At 43.7% G+C, this 21,811-nt stretch overlaps 2 protein-coding genes across 4 annotated transcripts; one reads left to right on the top strand and one right to left on the bottom strand.

The window, feature by feature from the left end:
- The first annotated feature begins 2,338 nt into the window (after positions 1–2,338).
- Positions 2,339–11,857, top strand: LOC100823329. Of its 3 annotated transcripts, none has more exons than XM_024456893.1 (4): positions 2,440–5,700; positions 6,472–7,141; positions 7,334–7,617; positions 8,767–11,857. In XM_024456893.1, the coding sequence occupies exons 1-2, from the start codon at positions 2,822–2,824 to the stop codon at positions 6,713–6,715; spliced, it is 3,123 nt and encodes a 1,040-aa protein (XP_024312661.1). In that variant the 5' UTR covers positions 2,440–2,821; the 3' UTR covers positions 6,716–7,141; positions 7,334–7,617; positions 8,767–11,857. The 3 variants fall into 3 exon arrangements, with proteins under 3 accessions (XP_014753209.1, XP_024312661.1, XP_024312660.1); XM_024456892.1 differs by having other exon boundaries at positions 8,698–11,857; XM_014897723.2 differs by having other exon boundaries at positions 2,339–5,700; positions 7,334–11,857.
- A 950-nt stretch (positions 11,858–12,807) lies between these two features.
- Positions 12,808–17,409, bottom strand: LOC100824271 (nucleotide-sugar uncharacterized transporter 2). The gene is made up of 7 exons (XM_003563891.4): positions 17,140–17,409; positions 15,914–16,065; positions 15,620–15,828; positions 15,420–15,513; positions 15,127–15,293; positions 14,879–15,049; positions 12,808–13,524 (listed from the first exon to the last, which is right to left on the bottom strand). Exons 1-7 carry the CDS (start codon positions 17,216–17,218, stop codon positions 13,242–13,244), a joined length of 1,155 nt encoding a protein of 384 aa, XP_003563939.1. The 5' UTR covers positions 17,219–17,409; the 3' UTR covers positions 12,808–13,241.
- Positions 17,410–21,811: the final 4,402 nt, after the last annotated feature.

Here is a 21,811-nt window from a genome sequence, read left to right as displayed (position 1 = left end):
GGCCAAAGAGAAAGATGCACCCGCTATTTTTGTTCGTTTGGATTTTATATTGTGAATTGGAAAACAACAAATTGAGCCAGGGAAATGATGCAGCCCATCTTAGTCCGTTCGGGTTTTCAGTGTTTTTCAAGAATGGCCGGGTCGTGTCGTGCCGAGTCCACCATGTTTCGTGCGGACCAGCCATATGCGAAAACAATAATCCCGGCCCACCATGTGCCCCGTGCCTGGCCTGACCAAAAATTCGTGTCGGGCCGTGCTTCAGGCCGGCCCCATGGCCACTATTATTGGCAATGAAAAAAGAAGCGTGACGCCGGACTGCCGGAGACCGTGACGTCGTATCCATGCCGTCTCCCACTCCCGGATGTGATGTAGGACTGCAGGATGCCGGCAGAGTCGAGGACTGGATCACGGGCCACCCGGGGCATCCACTAGCTAGCTAGCTTTTGTCCTGCATTTCTTCAAGCCGCGCAGACTGACGCCGTCCACCTCAATTAAATCAGTACTTGCCATGTACTAGTAAATCCGGTAGCAAATCCGCCGTCGGAGACCGCCGCCGCCGCGGCATCTCACGACGCCGAAGGAGGGATGGCGCGTGGAGGTGATCGATCATATTTGGTGGCGTGGATCTATGAACGTTCCTGCTCACGGTGAGGACCCGCGCGGCAGTTGTTCGACGTAATGCGCCCGCCGTGCAGACCGGCTCTTCGACGTAATGCCTACAAAAAATAAATAAGCCTGGGGCTCTTCTGCAGAGCAGATGGCGGTCCACGAGCGGCATCTCCAGCCCAGATCGCCAGGCACGGTTACCAAGTTGGAGTCGGACAGCAGCACATGCGGTCCATGTACCAGGTACGCTGATGATCCCCCTGCTTCGTTTTGTTTTGTTTTGTTTTGCTTTGCGTTGTCATGGTGCTCTGCCCTGGACATGGACATTTCTGTTATCACGTGCAAAACTTGAAAAAACAAACAGCTTCTCTTTTTGCGTGGTCGTAAAATCAGTGTGAAAATGGCAGGCTAGAACAATTTAGCAGTTGGTGCTTGTTTTTTATGCTTTCTGGCATTGAAAAAAACTTCAGGGGACACAAGGCAAGACTTGGAATTGCAAAGTCTTCCACGCAAGGCTGCTCGGTATGGTGACAGCTTTCAGCTTTGTGTGTCTCTGGTAGTAGTCCGGTAGGAGTATTATTATTGGCTCATTAATATCTAGCTCATTATATCCAATAATGGGACTTGGGTTTCTTGGATAAACAAGAGAGAGGGCACGCCGAGTAGTGCAGATGCACGTGGCTCTTAAAATATCTAGTAGCATGGAATCTTGCAGGGCTCCCAGTCACAGTGCACTCCAACCAAAATAGTGCATTAATAAGAAAATAGAGAGAGGATCGACAAACAGGGGTAGGTGTATTGGTCTGCATGCATGTCTGTCCAGCTACAACTACAAGGGAGTCACTAACTCGCTACCCGGTTCTCCAGCTATGCTGACAACAGCTTGTCAGTTCCTGGGTGGGTAGATTTTCAGGCTCTATTATCATTAGTATGAAACCCTTGATAAAACAAAAATAATAAGATCAACGTAAGTCTTGTAAGTTGTAAGTCAGGTCAACTGACAAGTCTTGTGTTCACATATATGTTGTAGCATTCAAATGATTATGGATAACCTTTTACAACAAAGAAGTTTGAACTAAAATCGCGACAAAAATTTAGAATCGGAGGGAGTAAGGGAGTAATATTAAATTATGTTCTTGACTACGTACTTAAGATTCAGTTAAGGATTTTTTTTATCATATAAGAATAAAATATTAGGAACAGAAAAATTTCTAGGATTGGAATTTTATGGTGCGTTGAATACTACTCCCTCCGTCCAACAAAAGATGTCTTAACTTTGATCAAATTTAAATGCATCTATACAGTAAGTCATGTCTAGAACTCTAGATACATCCAACTTTTGACAACCTCAAGACATCTTTTGTTGGACGGAGAAATATAAGAATTAAAAACACAAAGATTTTTTTTAAGATTAGCTGCTACTCTACTAAAGTGGACTAAGTGAGCACTAAGGATGGAGAAAGAGAGAAGACAAATTACAACTTCAAAAAAATTGCCATAACAGTAGACCTCATGCTTGGTTTTTTCCAAAATTTGGAAGAAAAAACCTATCCTCTGAATTTCTTTGATGTAATCCTAGATTCAAATGGTTGTATGGAAATCCTTCATTTTTCCTCCAAAATTCTTTTGATCTAAAGAGTGTAATTAAACATGGAAAGAACTAATAGAAATACGCTCTACAAAAAGGAGCAAGAAGGAAACGGACAAGACTAGGAACCATGAGCATCGCGGATGCTGCATCCTAGATTAGCCGGCCTCCTAGATTAAACATGTAGATCTTCCTTCCGCTCTTTGGAACACTGTCAGGATGTTTGTGCCAATTGTATTGCAGTTACTAGCTGGCAACGTAGAAAATATTCTGTGATGTGCTGTGGCGAAGCTGGTGGTCCAGTCGACTACAATTATTACTGGATGGGATGAAGCTTTGGGAGTATACTGCTGCATAAAACGACTGCTGTGCTTTTATGGCGGCCAAACAGCGAAGATTCAGACAGTAGGAAAAGGTCCACGGGTTGGATTGATGATGTGGCTTTGAAATGGTACTACTACTACTCCGTATTTGTTTATCTTGTGGAATGTGGAGGTGTGCCTGAAGACCAAGACCCAGATGCATATATGTCACCTTGCAGGTGCAAACCTGCACGAGTTACATACAGTCTTTAGACCAGAAGAAGAAGAAAAAAGTTTCTGAAAGGACTCTTTTGAGCCGGAATCCATGGTGGATTCTGAAGAGCAGAACGGCAATGGCCGTGAGCCTGCAGCCAACACTCGGGACGCTCCCAATGGGCAGCAAGAAGGTCCAAATCCAGGCGTGGGCGATGAGGCTGTGCTCCTGTGGAAGCTAAGGAAGTACCTGGTGCTGCTGGCTATCCTGGCCGCGGCCATCACCTACCAGGCCGGGCTGGCTCCTCCCGGTGGCTTCTGGCAAGAAACCAAGGACGGCCGCGTCGCCAGCGACATCGTGCTGAGGGCCAGCTACCCCAGGCGGTACCTCGTGTTCTTCTACTGCAACACCACGGCGTTCGGGGCCTCGCTCATGGTCCTGATACTGCTCCTGGTGAGAGAGCTGAGCCGGAATGCGATTTGGCTCCGCTCGCTTCAGTTCGCCATGATCCTGGGATTGCTTGGGCTCATGGGGGCCTATGCAGCCGGGAGCTGCAGGGAGGTGAGGACCTCTGTTTACATCTGGGTGTTGCTAGTTGGCATCTTCGCCTATGTCATGCTCCATGTGCTATTCTTCCTGCATCTGGCACCTGAGGGACTGCTAGCCATATTCTCGGATGTTCGCAGAAGTTGGGAGCGAACTCTGGAAAACATTTTCAGGAAACCTGAAGGTACTGAACGAGACAGGATAGCACCTGCGCAAGAGGCTGCAGACCAGAAGGAAGAACTTGAACGAAATCGCAGCTCATTGCTGGTTCTTGCCACATTGGCAGCAACGGTGACATATGTCGCAGGGCTAAGCCCTCCAGGTGGCTTCTGGCCTGACAACAATGGTATCCACCTTGCTGGCGATCCGGTGCTGCGAGACCATTATCCGCGCCGGTTCAAGGCGTTCTTGGTCTGCAATGCCACTGCTTTTGCGGGATCCCTCGTCATCATCATCATGCTCCTCAGCGCGGCGGTGGATCAAGTTGTAAAGTCAAATGCTCTACGGTTTTGTGTGCTAGTTAGCCTCTTTGGCCTTATGGGGGCATATGCTGCTGGAAGCTGCAGGGAGGTCCAGACATCTATCTATGTCTTTGCACTTGTTGGTGCAGTCTTGCTCTACCTCCTCATTCAGTTTATTGTACCTGTTATGTTCAAGCCAAAGTGTATAGAAAAAACCATCAGGTGTCTGAAAGCGAAGAAGGATGAAATGCTTGAGAAGCTGAATGCTTTCATCATGACTCCCAGGGCATTGACTCCCCCTTCAGAACATGATCTACCACATCAATCCAACAACAATACGCCAGACACTGATGATAATGTTAAGCATGATCTGCAGAAGCTGCGCACATACCTTCTATTGCTTGGCATCCTTGCTGCCACTGTCACCTATCAAGCAGGGCTGAATCCACCAGGAGGCTTTTGGACAGATAACAGTGATGGGCATATTGCTGGTGATCCAATTTTGGAGGTCCTCAGTCCCAAGCGCTACAAGGCATTCTTCTATTGTAATGCCACAGCATTTGTAGCCTCTTTGGTCATCATCATCCTACTCCAGAGTCAGTCAATCACCATTCATGCCATGAAGCGTCATGTACTGCAATCAGCGATGTCACTAGTCCTCTTTGGTCTCATGGGAGCCTATGCTGCTGGAAGCAGCAGGAAGTTCTCAACGTCCATATATGTCTTCGTCCTAATCCTCCTTGTTTTCGCCTATGTTGTACTTCATGCCGTGTTGTACGTAGCTCTCAAGACACGGTTGAAGAGCATAATAGGGAAAATAGAGGCATACACGTCAAAATTGCTCCACTGTTTTGGAGATTCTTCTGAAAGTGGGGATGCTGTTCTTGAAGAAAAAGATTTACAGAAGAGGCGCAAGTTTCTGATGTTGCTTGCGATTCTAGCAGCTTCTATCACATATCAAGCTGGCATAAGCCCACCCGGTGGCTTTTGGACTGACAACAAAAATGGCCACCGAGCAGGTTACTCGGTGTTTCGTGATGAGTTCCGAAACCGTTACAGAGTGTTCTTCTACTTCAATGCTACTGCTTTCATGGCGTCCCTGGCCGTGATTCTGTTGCTTGTAAGCAAGAGGCTATGCCACAAAGGTCTGAAGTGCTATGCACTGCGTGCATGCGTGCTAGTCGATCTGATCAGCCTCATGGGTGCTTTTGCTGCTGGAAGCTGCAGAAAAGTGTCGACATCTGTGTATGTCATCCTTGTTGTTGTTGCAGTGTTTGTCTATGTCATGATTCAAGTTCTGGTTTTGACATTTGCAAAAGAGAAGGTGAATGGCTTAGTGAAGTGGGTATTAGAGCTCCTCAAGGCCAAGGCTTTCGAGCTTCAACGTCACAAGTGTGAAGATCAATCTATGAATCACACAACAAGCCCACCAAGGAACGAAAGAGAGAACAAATGGCGCAAAGATTTGATGCTGATTGCAACTCTTGCAGTCACTGTCACATACCAAGCTGGGCTGCTCCCACCAGGTGGAGTTTGGCCTGATGACCAGTACGGCCATTTTGCAGGTGATCCGATCCTCCATGATACCAACCTAAAACGATACAAAGTATTCTTCTATTGCAATGCCACAGCATTCATGGCCTCAATGGTCATGGTCATCCTCCTACTGAACAACACAATAAGCAAGTACAAGAGATCTCTCCTTGCCATGAAAATGGCAATGGTGTTTGTCTTACTTGGTCTACTTGGGGCATATGCCGCAGGTAGCTGCAGGAAGTTGAAAACATCTGCTTACATCTTTGCACTCGTCATTGCCGTGATCATCTATATTGCCGTTCATGTCTTGTTGTCATTTGACAAGGTGGACAAGTTAATGAAGGAGAAGAGAGAAAAGTGGATGCCCTGTCTGAATACGTCGGCTCCGATTGGAGTGGATTCAAACAATCAACCATCTGCTGGGGAATCAGGAGTCTCTCTGCCTGTGTAAGAGTAGTGTCATGTGTGACATTTTTTTTTCCATTTATTAGGTGATATCGCAACCTACAGAGTTTAGATGTGTGTTTTATGCTTGTTCAAAGCCACCATGTAGTATTATCAGGTGCATTCTTTGAATTGGGAGAAAAATTAATAGAGATGACAACTGTAAGGTGTTAGTTCTTTCTTAGTCAACAATGTGTGGAACTACCTTTTGGAGTGAAAATTGTTTGACTGGGTAGCTATACCTCCTGAATGCAGTTCATAGGGGAACCCAGGAATGAAATATTTGGTGGTGCTAATTGACGATACTCTCTCTAGATTTGCAACAACAGAAAAAAAAAACGTAGTGGACAGGAGCAAAACGCTCGACAAAAAGAAATACTCCCTGCGATCCATAATATTATGGAGTAGGTGATTTTTTTTTTCAAAGTGCAGAAGTAACTAAGTAATTGTAGCCAATCTGAAGAGTCTCTTTCAAACTGAACCAATTTAGTGGATCACTGCTGGGCGTTGGTACTAGCGTTTTATTATCACTAAATCACTGATACCTTCATTAGGCTCTTGAGCTACCATGTTCTGGTGTATAAATGGTGTTCAGGTATTAAGATACTTCATGCAATATTTCTACAGACTTGTATCGCCTGCTTGCAGGCTTCCTGATGTATTGTTTACTCTTTTTATCAGTATATTATGTAATGTCGGAGCCTCTCCTACAGTTTCCTTTGAAAAAAAAATCTACACACTGTACTTTCTTTGCTAATTTAACTAGAATTTCAGGGTGGGACTTGGAAAGCAATTGGGTCATGCTCTCGTGGATTTGACCGACTGCCAGGCTGCCTATTGTCAAGGACGCACCTCCTCGTTGATCATGCTGATCTGGAAGCAGCTCAATGCTGCCACCTTCAACAACGTGCAGCTCGACACAATCAGGGCCGAGGCCGCCTGTGGGCATAGACACGGGTGGTGGATCTTGGGTCGATGCTCCTGGTGGTGCTTAACGCTTAGGCGTGTAGCATTGTAAATCTCGGTGTTCACCCTTTCTTGGCTTGTACATAACATTTCTTGTATCAATGCATCAAGACGCCAGGCTCATCGTAGGAATAGGTATCTCTCCTTTTTGCAAGAGAGGAAGGAATAGATCTTTGACGGGACTACCAGGGACTTCATATACTGGTTTCTGCTATAATAGGCACATGCCCTTTTGGTGTCCGATGAAATTCCCTGTGGTCCTCTGGTGCACATGAATTCTTCAGCAAAGAGACCTTACGAGATTGCTTGCATGATGCTTCATGAAATACCATCAAGATATTGGCCATTTTGTGAGTGGCAACCCAATGGCATTGCATCCCGTCTTTCCAAACGCACAGGCATGGTCCATCTGTTGCTCAAATTGAATGGAATGACTGGGATGGATAAGGACCTGATTTGGGGAGCTGTAGAAAGCCAGGTTTGTCTGTCCATATGCTTATCTACTTTTGATGATTTTGCTTGAATATGTAAAATGTTATCAGCAATGGTAACAAGTGAAAAACTAAATACCTAAGTTAGAAACAAAGAAGATATCTATGAATGACAATTGACTGTAGGATCAACCATTTTTTTTCTTTTTGCTCAGCTGAAACCTACAGTGTTTGTGCAGGTCAAGGATAAATGAATGGCTATGATTCTGTTATGGACCTTGATCCACAACGAGACATTTGGGAATAGGGGGCTCACCTTCTTCAATCCAGCGGCAGTGCTCATCCCTGACGTGGAAGAGAGGCTCTGAGGCTTGCCGGAACTTCCAATTATGGACTACTTTCTCCAAAAGATTACATGCAGACTTGATCCACAAATTGGATCTCAATTCTAAGACTGAACCAGATCTCTACCTTCCAAGCTCAATTGGACTCTTTCTAGTAGACCTGAATCTATTCAACAAAGGTACATATTACTTCATTTTATTCCTTTTCCTAACCCTCCTATCTATACATAATCTATGCACCCACGACCATAACAGATTCATTTATTCATTTTCCTAACCCTCCTATCTCAACAAGGAAAAGGAACTAGTTTGTATTCCTCCCATGCTTTCGGTATACCAGGGTTAGTATGGGCACATGGCTCGTTGTGAAGTTACAACCTATAGTATTATTGTATATCTTCTGTAAAAAATGGTTAAATGGCAATTAATCCAAATATTTGTATGATAATAGCAGTGGCAGTCTTTTACGATCACTCAACCTATGTACAGCATGACCTAAAAGTAGGTAAAGGAATGGGCAGACAGCACTTCTTTATTGACAATACTATAAGTATAAAAAGTTAAGCTAATACATCTAGTCAAAATTCAGGGGTTAGTTTGATATACCACTTAATCCATAAGTTTTTGTAGCCCGGTAAATGTGTGTGCATACTAGTTAATATTATAGTTGGAAAATGAAACTAAAATATTGTGCCATATATAATCTGGAAGCATTGAGATTAGACAGTGCTGTCAAAGAAACAGTTCAAGATTATTTCATCAAAGGGAAAAAATAGACATATGGTAAGGGTAGAGGATAATAAAAGAAAGAAGTCATATTAGTGATTAACAAGGGTAAGGAACACTTTTGTTAAAAGGCATAAGGAATACTCTTATCTAATTGTGTAGAAATACCACATTATTGGATATAAACCTGTTTACTGTGTTTCATGCGGGTGCATTGAAAATTTGAAAGAGATACTTTAACTGAAACTGTTATATGAAGTTGGGTCGAGTAGGACTGTAGGAGTAACCAAACAGAAAGTACTAGCCATTTTTTTCTTTCAAGACTATGGAGGAGAAACTACTAGTCATTTACTTTTGTCCTTATCCTTTTTGACGAAAGCATGATCATTTCTTAGTCGCTAAAACCAAAGCTGTTATCTTTTGAAGAGGTCCATTATATGTTTTTTTTATATCCTTTGACTGCTTGTGATGGCAAATTTATCTTTGGATTTGATGTCACTGTTTGGTTTCTCCACACCTTCTTAACTGCGGAGATAAATACAAGGAGCAGAATATGGGCATATTCCTAATCTGAAGCATGTCTCCATACCACAAATGTTCAGATACTTAGACGAGATTTTCTTTGGTTCTATGATCTCGTGGTCATGGAGTCGCAACCGCAGCCTGGCAATGGTCATGAGCTTCAGAATACCACGAGCCAACAAGAACCACATCAGCATGATGACCAGACACCAAGCAGTGCTGATGAAGCAGAGCTTCTGTGGAAGCTGAGGAAGTACTTGATCCTGTTGGCAATTTTATCAGCCACTATCACCTACCAAGCGGGGCTGGCCCCACCAGGTGGTCTCTGGCAAGACAACCAACACGGCCACATCGCCAGTGACATTGTCCTGCAATATAGCTATACGAAGCGGTACAAAGTGTTTTTCTACTGCAACACAACGGCATTCATGGCATCGTTCATTGTTCTGATCCTGCTCCTGGTCAGGGAGCTGAGCTGCAATGCAATTTGGCTCCATTCGCTCCAGTTTGCAATGTTTCTGGGCCTACTTGGACTTATGGGGGCCTAGGCTGCCGGGAGCTGCAGGGAGGTCAGAACATCTGTGTACATTTGGATACTACTTGTTGGCATCTTCACATACGTCGCACTTCATGTAGTGTTTTTCCGGCATCTAGCACCTGAATGGCTCCGAGAAATATTCAGGGATGTCCAGAGGTTCTGGGATGAATCTATAGCACACATTTTCATCAGAAGGCACAACGTAACAGGTGAGCCAGATGCTCCTATCCAAGATAAAAAGGAAGAACTGGAACAGAATCGCAGTTTCTTGCTGGTTGCTGCTACATTGGTAGCAGCAGTGACATATAGTGCAGGGCTAAGTCCACCAGGCGGCTTCTGGCCGAACAACAATGCTAGCCACATTGCTGGTGACCCGGCGCTTTGAGACCACTACCCCCGCCACTTCAAGGCATTCATGGCCTGCAGTTCCACTGCTTTTTCTGGATCCCTTGTCATCATCATCATGCTCCTCAGCAACACAGGGGTGAATCACGTTGCCAAGTCAAATGCACTTCGATTGTGTGTTCTTATCAGCCTGTTTGGCCTTATGGCTGCTTATGCTGCAGGGAGTTGCAGGGAAATCCGTACGTCTATCTTTGTGCTCACACTTGTTGGTGCAGTCCTGCTCTACCTCATCATTCAGTGGGTTGCTCCTATAGTCCGCAAGCCAGAATTTGTCCAGAAGTCCATCAAGTGGATAAAGGAAAATAAAAGTAAGATGATTTCTAAGCTAGACTCCTTTATGGAGAATTGCAGCACAACCAATGGACAGGTGACGCCACTAGGGTATGATGGACAACAGTCATACCACAATGACAGGTCAAACACTGTTAGTGATGTGAAAGATGACTTAGGAAAGTTACGCACATACCTTTTATTGCTTGGCATCCTTGCTGCAACAGTTACATACCAAGCTGGGTTGAATCCACCTGGTGGGTTCTGGCCGAACAGTAGAGATGAGCATCTTGCTGGAGATCCAATCCTGGAGGCCATCAATCCCATGCGGTACAATGCATTCTTCTACTGCAATGCCAACGCATTTGTGTCTTCCTTGGTCATCATTACCCTACTCCAGAGCCAGCTGATTACCGTTGGTGCCATGAAACGGTATGTGCTGCAGACAGCCATGATTTTTTATCTCTTCAGTATGATGGGGGCATATGCTGCTGGCAGCAGCCAGACTTTATCCACATCCTTGTATGTGATAATCTTAGTCATCCTTGTTTTCTCTTATGTTATGGAGTATTGTGCTATTTGTGGGTGCAAGAGTTCCTGATGAATCTGCTCAGAAACAAGATAACCCTGAACTGAAAGATTTGGAGAAGCGACGCAAGTTTCTAATGTTACTTTCAGTTCTGGCAGCATCCAGCACATATCAAGCCGGCATAAGCCCACCGGGTGGCTTCTGGACTGATAGCAAACATGGCCACCAGGCAGGTTACCCGTTGTTCAATGATGAGTTTCTGCACCGCTACAAGGCTTTCTTCTACTTTAATCAACTGCTTTCATGGCATCCTTAGCTGTAATCATGTTGCTTATTAGTAAAAGGCTTTGCCAGAGTGGGTTGAAGGGCTACACACTGCGTGTATGTGTGCTCTTGATCTGATGAGTCTCATGGGTGCTTTTGCCTCTGGAAGCTGCAGGGAAGTGTCAACGTCGGTGTATGCCATCCTAGTTGTTGCTGCTATTTTTGCCTATATCATGATTCAAATTCTGGTACTGACCTTTGCAAAAGATAAAGTGATTGACTTGTTTGACTGGACGTTCCATGTCACTGCTTTGAAACATCTGAGTCAACCTAAGAATTACAATAGAAGCATCAAAGTTGACTGAAAAACTGGGCAAATGGCGTAAAGATCTGATGTTGGTTGGAACTTTCGCGGTGTCCGTCACATACCAAGCTGGGCTCCTTCCTCCAGGTGCCCTTTGGCCTGATGATCGTGATGGCCATTTCACAGGTGACCCGGTCATCCATGATACCCATCCGATGCGGTATAAGATGTTCTTCTACTGCAATGCCACGGCATTCATGGCATCGATGGTCATAGTCATCCTGCTGCTGAACAGCACAATGAGCAAGTACAGGAGGTCTCTCCTTGCCATGAAAACAGCAATGGTGATGGACTTGGTCTGCTTGGGACGTATGCTGCAGGCAGCTGCAGGAACATAAAGACGTCTGCATACATTTTCACACTCTTTATTGCTGTCTTCATCTACATTTCCATTCACATTTTGCTATCATTCGATAAGATAGCACGAGTAGTAAGGAAGAGGGGTGAACAATGGATATCATGCCTGCAGAAGATTTGGGCACCCATTGAAGCTGACTCTTCAAACCGTCATCCATCTACTGAAATATTCCTTGAGAGGTGCTTCTAGTTGTGCATTATGTAATTCTGTCTCTGAAACTTATTCAATGGTGTGTGATTATGCTAAGGATTTGTTTTCCTCACTTGTTAAAGTTTGAGGTTTTTAAACCTCTCGTTTACAGTTTGGTAAGAACATGGACTGCAATGTGGTTCCTTGTTTCAACTTTTTTGTGTTCATTGTACTATTCTTGTAATCTTGTGAATCTCCCTTACTTCATCTACTGCCAACGGAATTATAATAGTACTGGAAATACTTGTTCTATATTTGTCAACAAGAGACCAGTGCAAACATTCTAATGTTTATTTGTAGATTGGACAGGTATGTCAAAACCTAAAATGATGTCAATTAATCATCAACAAACAGATTCCAACCAAAACCATGAAAATTTCAATTACGTCCATCTCAAAATATTCATGTTCAAAATATAACTGTTTTTTTTATCAAAACTGCGTTCAATAGTTGTATTCTTTATTTGTTCAAATCATGGTGTGGTCGTTGTGCATATTTGTTTTAATTGTCTTTTGGGAACTTGTATTATTTATTTGATCTGACCATGGAGGTTCTTGTACACATCTGATGTCTCACATTGCCAGTATATCCATTCTTCAAAAAGTTCATCTATTTTCCTATTGACAGAAGGAACGGTGATGTGAGCTGCTTAAGTTCTAGGGCCGAACTGTTGTGAGAGCAGCCTCATAGCTGTAGCAACCAAACTGATCGTGGATGCTCAGTATGAGATCATACAATTTCGGGTCCGGAGCAAACTGCAATGCTTCAGATATTGTTGGTCTGGTTCAGAATTAGAATCTGGAAACTTTTGCTTCACTCCTTCCGTTTTCATCAAGTTATCATCACATGCATTCCTCGTGTTGACCGTATCTTGTTTCAGTTCCCATTCGTACCTTATCATTTTCAAATTTGTTCAAACCTCAAGAACAAAGAGTTAAGTCATACAACAGGATTCCTAGCTAGGCTTCAGGTGTGAAATCTTCAGGTTTTGAAGCTGAAATGGTTGGCCTGGCTAGGCTCCAGGTCTGAAACCTTAAGGATTTTGCTGGTATGGCTCATAGCAGGAAGAAAAGAACAAGTCATGCATAAGCATTCTTGTAGTTGCATATACATAATTCCAATTCAGTGGGGCTTTAAATGTTTTCCGTCAAGAATAATAGAAGCATTAGATTTTCCTGAAGAGCAACACTGCAAATACCAACAATTTTATGTATAAACCGAAGTACACAAGAACAGCTGCTGCCATATATGTAAGAACAACAATTTAGTGTGCAACCTAGAGTAAATTCAACTAGAGGCCATCATCAGCGCTCAGCAGCATATTGTCCAGTTTCTGAAATCGCAAAAAGCCACAAGGCAACTGGCACAGCAAAAGAGTACTATTGTTGACCAAAATTTCTAAAACTAGAAAATGATACCTGTTTCTATGTACAATAGATTTGGTCAATGGTGCACAGCAGTTGACTAAATTTTCCTAGAACAGAATGATACTGAGTAGCGTTCTAGAAACAAAAGGAAAGGCCCATAAGAATACTACTTGCATATAGATTGTCTAGCTTTCCTCAAAATGTTAAGCTTGAGTTGAGTGGTTGGTGCATGAAACTCAAAAAGGTGTAATCAAAATGGCAAATCTTTAATTTAGACAGAGTCCATAAGTCTTGCTTCCAACTTTTCTCCTTCCATAATAATCTTGGACTTCGGGGAATGAGAACTTTGCCTGGATGCTGAAGGAATTCTCTTACCACCAGTTGTTGAGTCCTTTAGCCCTAGGTAAGTGTAGATTGACATGCCACCGAGGGCAATGACAGCTCCACAGATACTGGTGAATCCAGGATCAGAGTTAAATACCAGAAAGCTGGAGAGCATTATAACAATTGTCTTGAACTGGCCTAGCACGACATGAGATACAGCCGAGGTTGCACTGTGTCATACAAAATCCAGTGCAAAGATCAGTTCACTTCCAAGAGTTACGCAAACTTGGACAATGCCAAAGCAAAAAAGAATGCATGAGTAACAAGCTATTCATCCTTTTCAATACAGAAGGCATATGAATATTATACTTCTCAGGGGAACACTGGAGTAACAGGACTGTATGGTGGACAGGTTCTCTGTTGCAGTTGAAACTTTAAAGGTCTTGTCACTTTTCAGCAAAACCGTGAAAAGGAGGTTTTATTTCAAATATATTAATGCTTGTCATGTAGAACAGCTAAAGGATTGCATATTAATATTTGTCGTTTCATAAGTATATTTTGAGGAGCAAAAAGGTGTTTTCAGTTATCTAAGCTCTAAGCATGCTGGCATACATGATATGCATAACCAACATGTTATTTCCAAATACGAGATGTTGCTGACTACTCCCTCCGTTCCTAAATTCTTGTCGCTGTTTTAGTACAAATTTGAACTAAAACAACGACAAGAATTTAGGAACGGAGGAAGTATTTGACAAAGATCACTGCAATGAAGTAAAAGCGTAAACTCATAATCTAGAAATGAATTTGGACACAACTACTTGCTTTTGTTTCAGGAAAAACATGTGACTTAATAGATTGGCAGGAAGGATTATTATGAAAGAGAAAACTAGAAATATAGAGTAAATATCACAAAACCCCTAGTTTCTGACGAACTGTATCGCAAAACTACACCTTTTCGGTTTTTTACCACATAGCCCGCATTCTTGGACAAAACTGTATCGGTAAACCCATAATCTCGCTGTCAACGCGGCTAACAGCGAAACTGACATCAAGGCCCACCTGTCAGCCTCAGAAACGAAAATCGTGTTAACTTAGCCCGGTCTGGTTCGGTTTTCCGCTGGTTCGGGACAAGGAGACGGTGGCGGATCCAGCGCCTCGGGTCACGGCAGAGCGCGCCGAGAGACTCTTCGCGTCCGCGCTGGCACGAAGCGGATGGAGACGGCGGCAAGGTCTATCCAGCGCTGGAGGAGGCCGGCGCCTAGGAGCTCGCGGAGCGGCGGAGGGGCTTTCTTGCGGGGCGCTCGTACCCTCCATTTCCATGGCCCGAACCAGCCCGAACTGGCAGAAAACCGAACCAGACCGGACGTACTAAGTTAACACAGCTTTCGTTCTTTAGGCCGACATGTGGGCCCCGATGTCAGTTTCCCTATAGCCGCTTCGCAATCGAGATTATGGGTTTACCGATACAGTTTTGTCCAAGAATGCAGGTTATGTAATAAAAAAACCGAAAAGGTGTAGTTTTGCGATACGGTTCTTCAGAAACCAGGGGTTTTGTGATATTTACTCAGAAGATATAATGCTCACCCAAGTGCCAAAGCACCGGACCACTGAAGAAGAAAACCAAGCAACGCAGATATCATAATTGCACTGCTGTTCTTGAAATTCCAGTTGAAAGACAATAACCCAGGAGGATCCATCAAAGGCATCAGTATAAGAAAGAAAAACATCGTAATTGGGGTTGTCTTCCACATCAACCTGAGCAAATAACCTGAATGTTAGGAAATACATATAGAATATGAGTTATCTAAGAAGACATATAAATTACAACTTACGCAAGAGCAGTCCAGTTTCCACTCTGTTGTAAATTTGACCACAAGATTTTGTTTACAGCACTAGGAATGATCCAAGCTACTGCTACACAAGCACCAAAAAAGTTGAACTCCAAATCAGTAACGGTTGCTACAGCCACACCAAATGACACTAGAACTAGCGTGATAACCTGTAATCGAAAGTAGCAATTCTTCTTGAGTCAGGAGACCCGCAATTACCTTGAAGTCCCCAATACCAAATAGATTAACTAAAGCAATGAACAGGGCATAAAGCTTAAGCTTTCTAACAGCATTACCTTCCGAAGGGAAACACTTCTCTGGAGAAGAATAAATTCTGCTGCAACAATTGTTGGAGTTACAGCTATCTTAGACATTTGATAAAACCCTACACTGAAGATAGAGAACAGTGACCGCACTGAGAAAATCTCATCGAGCACAACTTTAAGGTAGAATGCTTTGCATTTGTTAAACAGAGAGATACCATTATTGATCTCACCTATTATGCTTTAAGCTCACATTAGCAAGCCCAGTGGAAAAAGACATCACAGCACCCAAAGCGAATAATGAGGAGAAAGGAGTGGATTTTGAAGGAGGAGCAATGGGCATCAAGTATAATGCCCTTAGGATAGCCATAAGGACCCAGGCAGCTACATAATGAATTAGAGACAGTGCAACTGGAAAATTAAACCCAACGGTACCCATCACCTACAAATAAGAGATGACATGTAATTAACTAAACGCAAATAGGAACAACATGAACTGTAAGAAGACTGATAAAGACATCACTGACCATTTTATTTGCCAAGATGATCCCAACAGAAACGACGAAATTGAATGTCAGTGCAACACTGGGGCCACAAAACCTCTGCTGCTGGCGTTTGGCCCCTTCCGAAGTATGAAACTCATTGTAGAGGGAGCCCCTCAGCTCCTCCAATGCCCGACCTGGGAGGTCATCAAAAATAAAATTGAGAGTCAAAAGCTTATTTTTGGTCATTTGGAAGTGATACAAATTACCATTCAGTGCCACAAATAGTGTCTTGTGCAATGGAACTATTTCACTTGAAATTGAATCACAACAACTAGAGCAACAGGAAAAGAGCAAACTTTCTTGACCAGCAGTCCAGCCCCACAAGCACTCTATTAAGCATGATGAAGCATAATAATTAGTCTTTTACTCCAGTAGAATGACTTCCTTTAGAAGAAAATGCACCTAAATTTCCTCGCAATTGAACATTGGATTTTCTGATTCAAACACTCTCCATGGCAATAAAGAACTCACTTTTCTTCAGGCCAACGATGAAGAGCTGAACTTAATTAAGCTCCCATGACTCCCGACATATTTCAACTACAAACCTTCCCAACATCAACGGAAGAAGATGCAGCTTAAAGGAACGTAAACAATGTTATGCACAATCATACTAAGCATACTTGCCATGGAAACGAGACCCAAACATTATTCAATGCATACACCACGATACATGTGCTAAGGCTTCCCAATCTTGCAGTCGCCGGTAACAATACCATCGCTTTATGAACATACATTTCCACATCGCCTATTAAAAACTAAATCAGCATTTGGGGAACAGATAACCAGAAAAGGTCAGTCTGCTGTCTGCCAACTGGATATGGCGGGTTTCCTTCTTTTTTTTCTAGGATTGGCTCGAGTACAACTATAGGAAGATAAAAATTAGGGCAATGCAATTTGTGAAGAAAGCATGTTTGCCACAGGTACAACTACAAGTAATACAAATGATACAGTGGAAAAAGATACAGTTTTTCATGCCATCTGCACCAACGAAGACACTTAAAGAAACCAATTCACCAGCCATAAAGGTACCGCAAGGAGGGACTAAATCGGCGCACTCAAAACTCCAACCTCTGTAACTAGTAAGAACACGAGAGAGGAGTGGACATTGGTGCTAACAACCATCCATCTCTAATCTCTCCTCCCCAAAAGCCAAAAGGCTCACAGCAACGGGAGAACTAGAGCAGGAAAGAAGAAGGAGGGGGACTGACCAGCCTCGCCGGCGTCGCTGTCCTTGCGCTTGATGAAGCGCCGACCGCCGCCGCGCAGGATGTACTCCCACACTCCCATTCCCACGGCCGCATCAGCCAGTAGCAGGCACCCACCACCGGCGGCCCAGACTCGCCCACCGCCGGCGCCTCGGGAGGAGCGCGGCGCAGAACTGGGCTGGGAACAGCAGCAGCAGGTGGCGACTGGCGAGGGCAAAGGTGGGGAGCCGGTAGCGAGTTGAGGAGACTCGATGTCAGATGTGGCTGGAACCTGGGTCGGAGATGGCAATATCGCGGTTTAACCGGGGTTTGCACGTTTTCTTTTTCTTTTTTTTTCCTTTTTGCCTCCAGGTCAAATTGTAGACGTGACAAACTGAACATAAAATATTTGGTTTGAATATAAAATAGACAAGTGAACAGATCAATTCCATTTGAAACAACGTTGTACATTCAAAAACTTTGCCATGATCATGACACACAAAAAAACATAAACGTCACACCTACTCCTTCCGTTCCGAATTAACAAACTTGGATTGTTAATTCGGGACGGAGGGAGTAGCATTTATACATACAAGCCAAACTGCAATTGCATATACATAAGCATCATACTTAGTATTTGTCAACACCTATAACTCAAATAAAAAAATATTACGGAGTACATTACATTACGGATTGAGGAGAGTGAACATTATGGATCAAGGGAGGTGAAAATACCTCAACAAAATCCTATTTAAAGAATAACTAGAGTTTCAAAATATTAATGCAACATAGGACAAACTAACTCGAGAAACTGAAAAAGGTGAGAGTGAGAGAGGAGCCCTCTTTATTCTTCATGGTGAAGAGAGAAAGAAGATTGGTGCTAGGGTCATTGGTGGTTCGCTACCAACGCCTAAAGGTCACTTATTTCTTCAGGAGAGAAACATCGAGGATCCTAACATTTATGTTCGGGCCCAAACGTTATATTCCCTATCGTCTGGGATCGAGTCTAATATTGAAGCTTGTAGCGTCAGTTTTGTCAACGGTGGCTCACGAGCATGGGTCAAGATGCAAACTTGATTGATCGTGGATGTTTTTCACCTAACTATCTAAACACAGAAATGCCACCATGTGGTGTTTGCAAAAATGGTTAGATTTCATTAAATCTTGACACGGGTCATCTTGTGTTCCTATCGCCGACAATGACGCCTTGAATCATAATAAGGACCTTCTCTCTCCGGTTGTGCTCCTAGTGCTCTTGGGATTTGATCGGTTTTTGTGTTCGTTAGTGTGGTTTAAGGTCTGACTCTTCCGATTTATGATTCCCATCTTTGGTGATTGTTATTGCTCTGGTGCACCCATAGCTTGGGGCCTTAGCCCAAAGACTACCTCACCGTCTACTACAATAATTATTTTTTAGGGAAACAGAAGAGCAATGATCTACATCAACTTTTATTAAAATGAAAAGAGTTATGTACAAAAGACTGATAACCAACATTTATCAAGTCAACCTATCAAAAGTTATTAATCCAGTTGCCAAATTGGTGGTATTTCTTTCTCCTTCCCCGGTGAGAAACCATGTTTAATTCACCTTTGAAAATTTGCCGACATCAGAGAGGGCATGTTGTTATTGAAAACAGTCATTACTCCCCATATGCTCCAGCAGACAAGTGTGGAGATCTCCATGTGTAATGGTTCCTGGAGCTTTTGCTTAATCTCTCTGAAGTTCTGATGGACATTTTGATGTGGCACAAACTAAGGGCAAAGATATCTCCATCACGCCAGGCCAAATGGGTAGTGAAAAAATAGGTAGTCTCTGGTTTCCATCTGGACCCCTTGGCAAAGAACACGGTCATATGTTGGGAGATAGAAATTCTTTTGATGCAACATGGCCCTAGTGTTCAGTCTGTTGATCAGCAATAACCAGGCAAACACCCTTTTGCTTCAGGTGGCAACATGATTTCCAACTCCACATAAATGTGGGAGGGATCTCAATATGGTCCATAAGGAGATCACAGGCAGTAGCAGCACCGAAGCCATTAGTTGTGGCCATGAGGCTCCACATATCATGCTGATGTATGACATCATTTTGTCCAACAAGCTGCATCATATCCTGAAGTTGCAGAAATGCATCTATAGTAAGTGGCAGGACAAAAAGTGATGCAAGATCAAAGCATCTAGCAATCTCTGCCACAGCAATATCCTGCTCAATGGCAAAAGAGTATAGTGAAGTCCCTAGACCAAATGAACCCAGGGGAGATCGACATGGTTAATGAATTTATGAACATTTTTCATAATCAATGCTCTATTCTGGACAGGTAGGTTCTTGACCCCAAGGCCACCTTCTTGCTTAGGTCTGCAGACCATCTCCCGTGCAGCTAGTGGTGGATTCTTCTTGGCGATGTCCTAGTCTCTCCAAAGACAATGCCTTCTGTATTTGTCAATCTGATTGATAACTCCCACAAGCAGGAGAAAAATACTCATATAAAAAGTGGGGAGTGAAGATAAGACAGAGTTAACCAACTGAAGTATGCCACTGTTCTCCGTACCAACATAACTTTGACAATTTGTAAGCACATAGCACCAAAGCACTCGGCAACAACTGTCAAACTAGCAAGTCTGGACGTTTTTCTTTTTGCATTTGGTCCATCGCACAAATCCTGTGTTTCCTGCCCTCCTATTCCGTCACCGGTATCGGATGGGCCAGCCGTTGTTGAAAGGGCATTTCGATCCCTAATGAGTTTTGGTGTTAATGACAACTTAATATGGGGACTAACCGTATGCTAAGTGTTTTCAGAAATTATACAGAATCAAGCAAAGTGGTTCGTTGCTCTCAAAGGAAAGAAGCGTAGAAGGATTTACGGCTTTTTATTTATATTGAGTCGTAGGAAAATCCGTACTATAAAGAGGGAGTCCATCTGGGAAGGCTTGGGTAAATCAATTTCACGTACACACAACCACCAAATTGCACCCACCAGATAGCCTCAATCCCACCGGTGAAGATTAGCTAAAACCTATTCTTGAACCAAAGGGTTCTGCCTGTTTTTCCTATCCAGAGCGGCAGTACCGGTCATCCCAGGCCGGTAGTACCGGTCGCGGTAGTACCGCCCCGGTACCGCACCAATGCTATGAGGTAGCAAAACGCTACTGACATATAGCGGCACTGGCACGGTACCGGTGCTGCACTACCGCGAGCGGTAGTACCGCTTGATCTAGCGGTAGTACCGCCCTGTGCAGACATTGCACATAACGGGCAGAAATCGGGGATCCTATAAAAGAGGGTCTTCATCCCCAACGGTTCGTTACTCCATTCCTGGAAGCGTTCTTCACCTCCAAAGCTTCAAATCTCGAGATCTCTCTCCCTAGTGCTTCCCCCTAGCTAATACTTTGAAGAAAGGTTGAGAAGAGCTCGATCTAGGGTTTCACCAAATCAAAAGTTGATTCCTCTCGTTTTCCTTGGTGGATTTTGTTACTCTTGGGATTTTGGGATCCCTAGCCGGAAGGTGTCTCTTCAAGCAATCTTGTGAGGAGGTGTTTGAGGATTTCGGAAGGAGCCTCCAATTTAGTTGTGGATTCGTGCCCTTCTCCTTGTTTGTAAAGGTTCGGCATTCGCCTTCAAGGAAGCCATTAGTGGAACTCACTTCGCCTTTGTGGTGTTGTGAGAGCGCATCCCACCTTTGTGGTGTGGTGAGTTGGAGAATAGAGTGAGCCTTCGTGGCGTCTCTCCCTTTGTGGTAGAGCACTCCTCCAAACGGAGACGTACACCGATCCCAATAGGTGGAACTCCGATGAAATCTTCGTCTTCCCCTGTGGTATCATACTTGCCCCTTTACTTACTTGCTTTACTTCATTGCCTATACTTTGCTTCGGCTAGTGCTTCGGCTATTGCACTTCATACTAGGGTTGCATTCACTTTAGAGAATCTAGAAAGCCCTAGGATTAAGTGTTTGTATCTTTCAAGAAAAAGAAAAGTTAAAATTTGTTAGTCTCCTATTCACCCCCCCCCCTCTAGACGACCATACCGATATTTCAATTGGTATCAGAGAGTGCTACCAAATCCCAAGGTAGGGGTGGCTATGGGTTGTATAGTGAGGTGGCTCCACCACCTCAATATAATCATCGCCACCATAATTTGCCACCTATGTATAATCAAGGTGAACCCCCCATGCTAACCTCTACTAATTACGTTGATTGGTTTCATTCCATGAGGACTCACTTCAAGAGCACATCAACGGAGTTGTGCAGAATTGTTGAAGAATGTTACTTTGTTCATGATCCAAAGAACTTATCACCAAGAGAGTATGTGAACAATCAACTCAATGAGCATGTCATTGGAATACTCCTAAAGGCCTTACCCTTGGAGTATAGAACTTTTGTCCGTGGTGTTGATTCCGCTAGAGATGATTGGAAGATTATTGGTGACCACTTTGACAACAATGAGAGTGTTAGGAAGTTAAAGTTCGAAGTGGTCATCAACGAATGCAAAAATTTCTTCATGAAGGATGGAGAGGTTCCGGATGAGCTATATAGGAGAATCATCACTTTTGGAGCCAAGATGAAGGACCATGGGAGTCGTGACATCAATGATAAATGGCTCAAGCGTCTCTTCATAGAAGCCATCTCTCCACACGGAGAGGTTCATGCCGCAATGATTAGGCAAAGAACGGACTACTATAGCTTGACTCCAAGTCAAGTGATG

The sequence above is a fragment of the Brachypodium distachyon genome, chromosome 1, assembly GCF_000005505.3.
Source record: "Brachypodium distachyon strain Bd21 chromosome 1, Brachypodium_distachyon_v3.0, whole genome shotgun sequence".
In the NCBI taxonomy this organism is placed as follows: Eukaryota; Viridiplantae; Streptophyta; class Magnoliopsida; order Poales; family Poaceae; genus Brachypodium; species Brachypodium distachyon.
Note: the sequence above shows the minus strand (reverse complement) of the source record. Positions and strands in the feature narration are given on the sequence as shown.

Excerpts from the sequence above, each read along its gene's own strand:
- LOC100824271 (XM_003563891.4), bottom strand. The coding sequence starts at position 17,218 with ATGGGAGTGTGGGAGTACATCCTGCGCGGCGGCGGTCGGCGCTTCATC. Across the intron at positions 15,050-15,126 it reads GGAAACTGGACTGCTCTTGC|GTTGATGTGGAAGACAACCC; the intron begins GTAAGTTGTAAT and ends TTATTTGCTCAG. Across the intron at positions 13,525-14,878 it reads TCCGGTGCTTTGGCACTTGG|TGCAACCTCGGCTGTATCTC; the intron begins GTGAGCATTATA and ends TGTATGACACAG.
- LOC100823329 (XM_014897723.2), top strand. The coding sequence starts at position 2,822 with ATGGTGGATTCTGAAGAGCAGAACGGCAATGGCCGTGAGCCTGCAGCC. Across the intron at positions 5,701-6,471 it reads TCAGGAGTCTCTCTGCCTGT|GGTGGGACTTGGAAAGCAAT; the intron begins GTAAGAGTAGTG and ends CTAGAATTTCAG.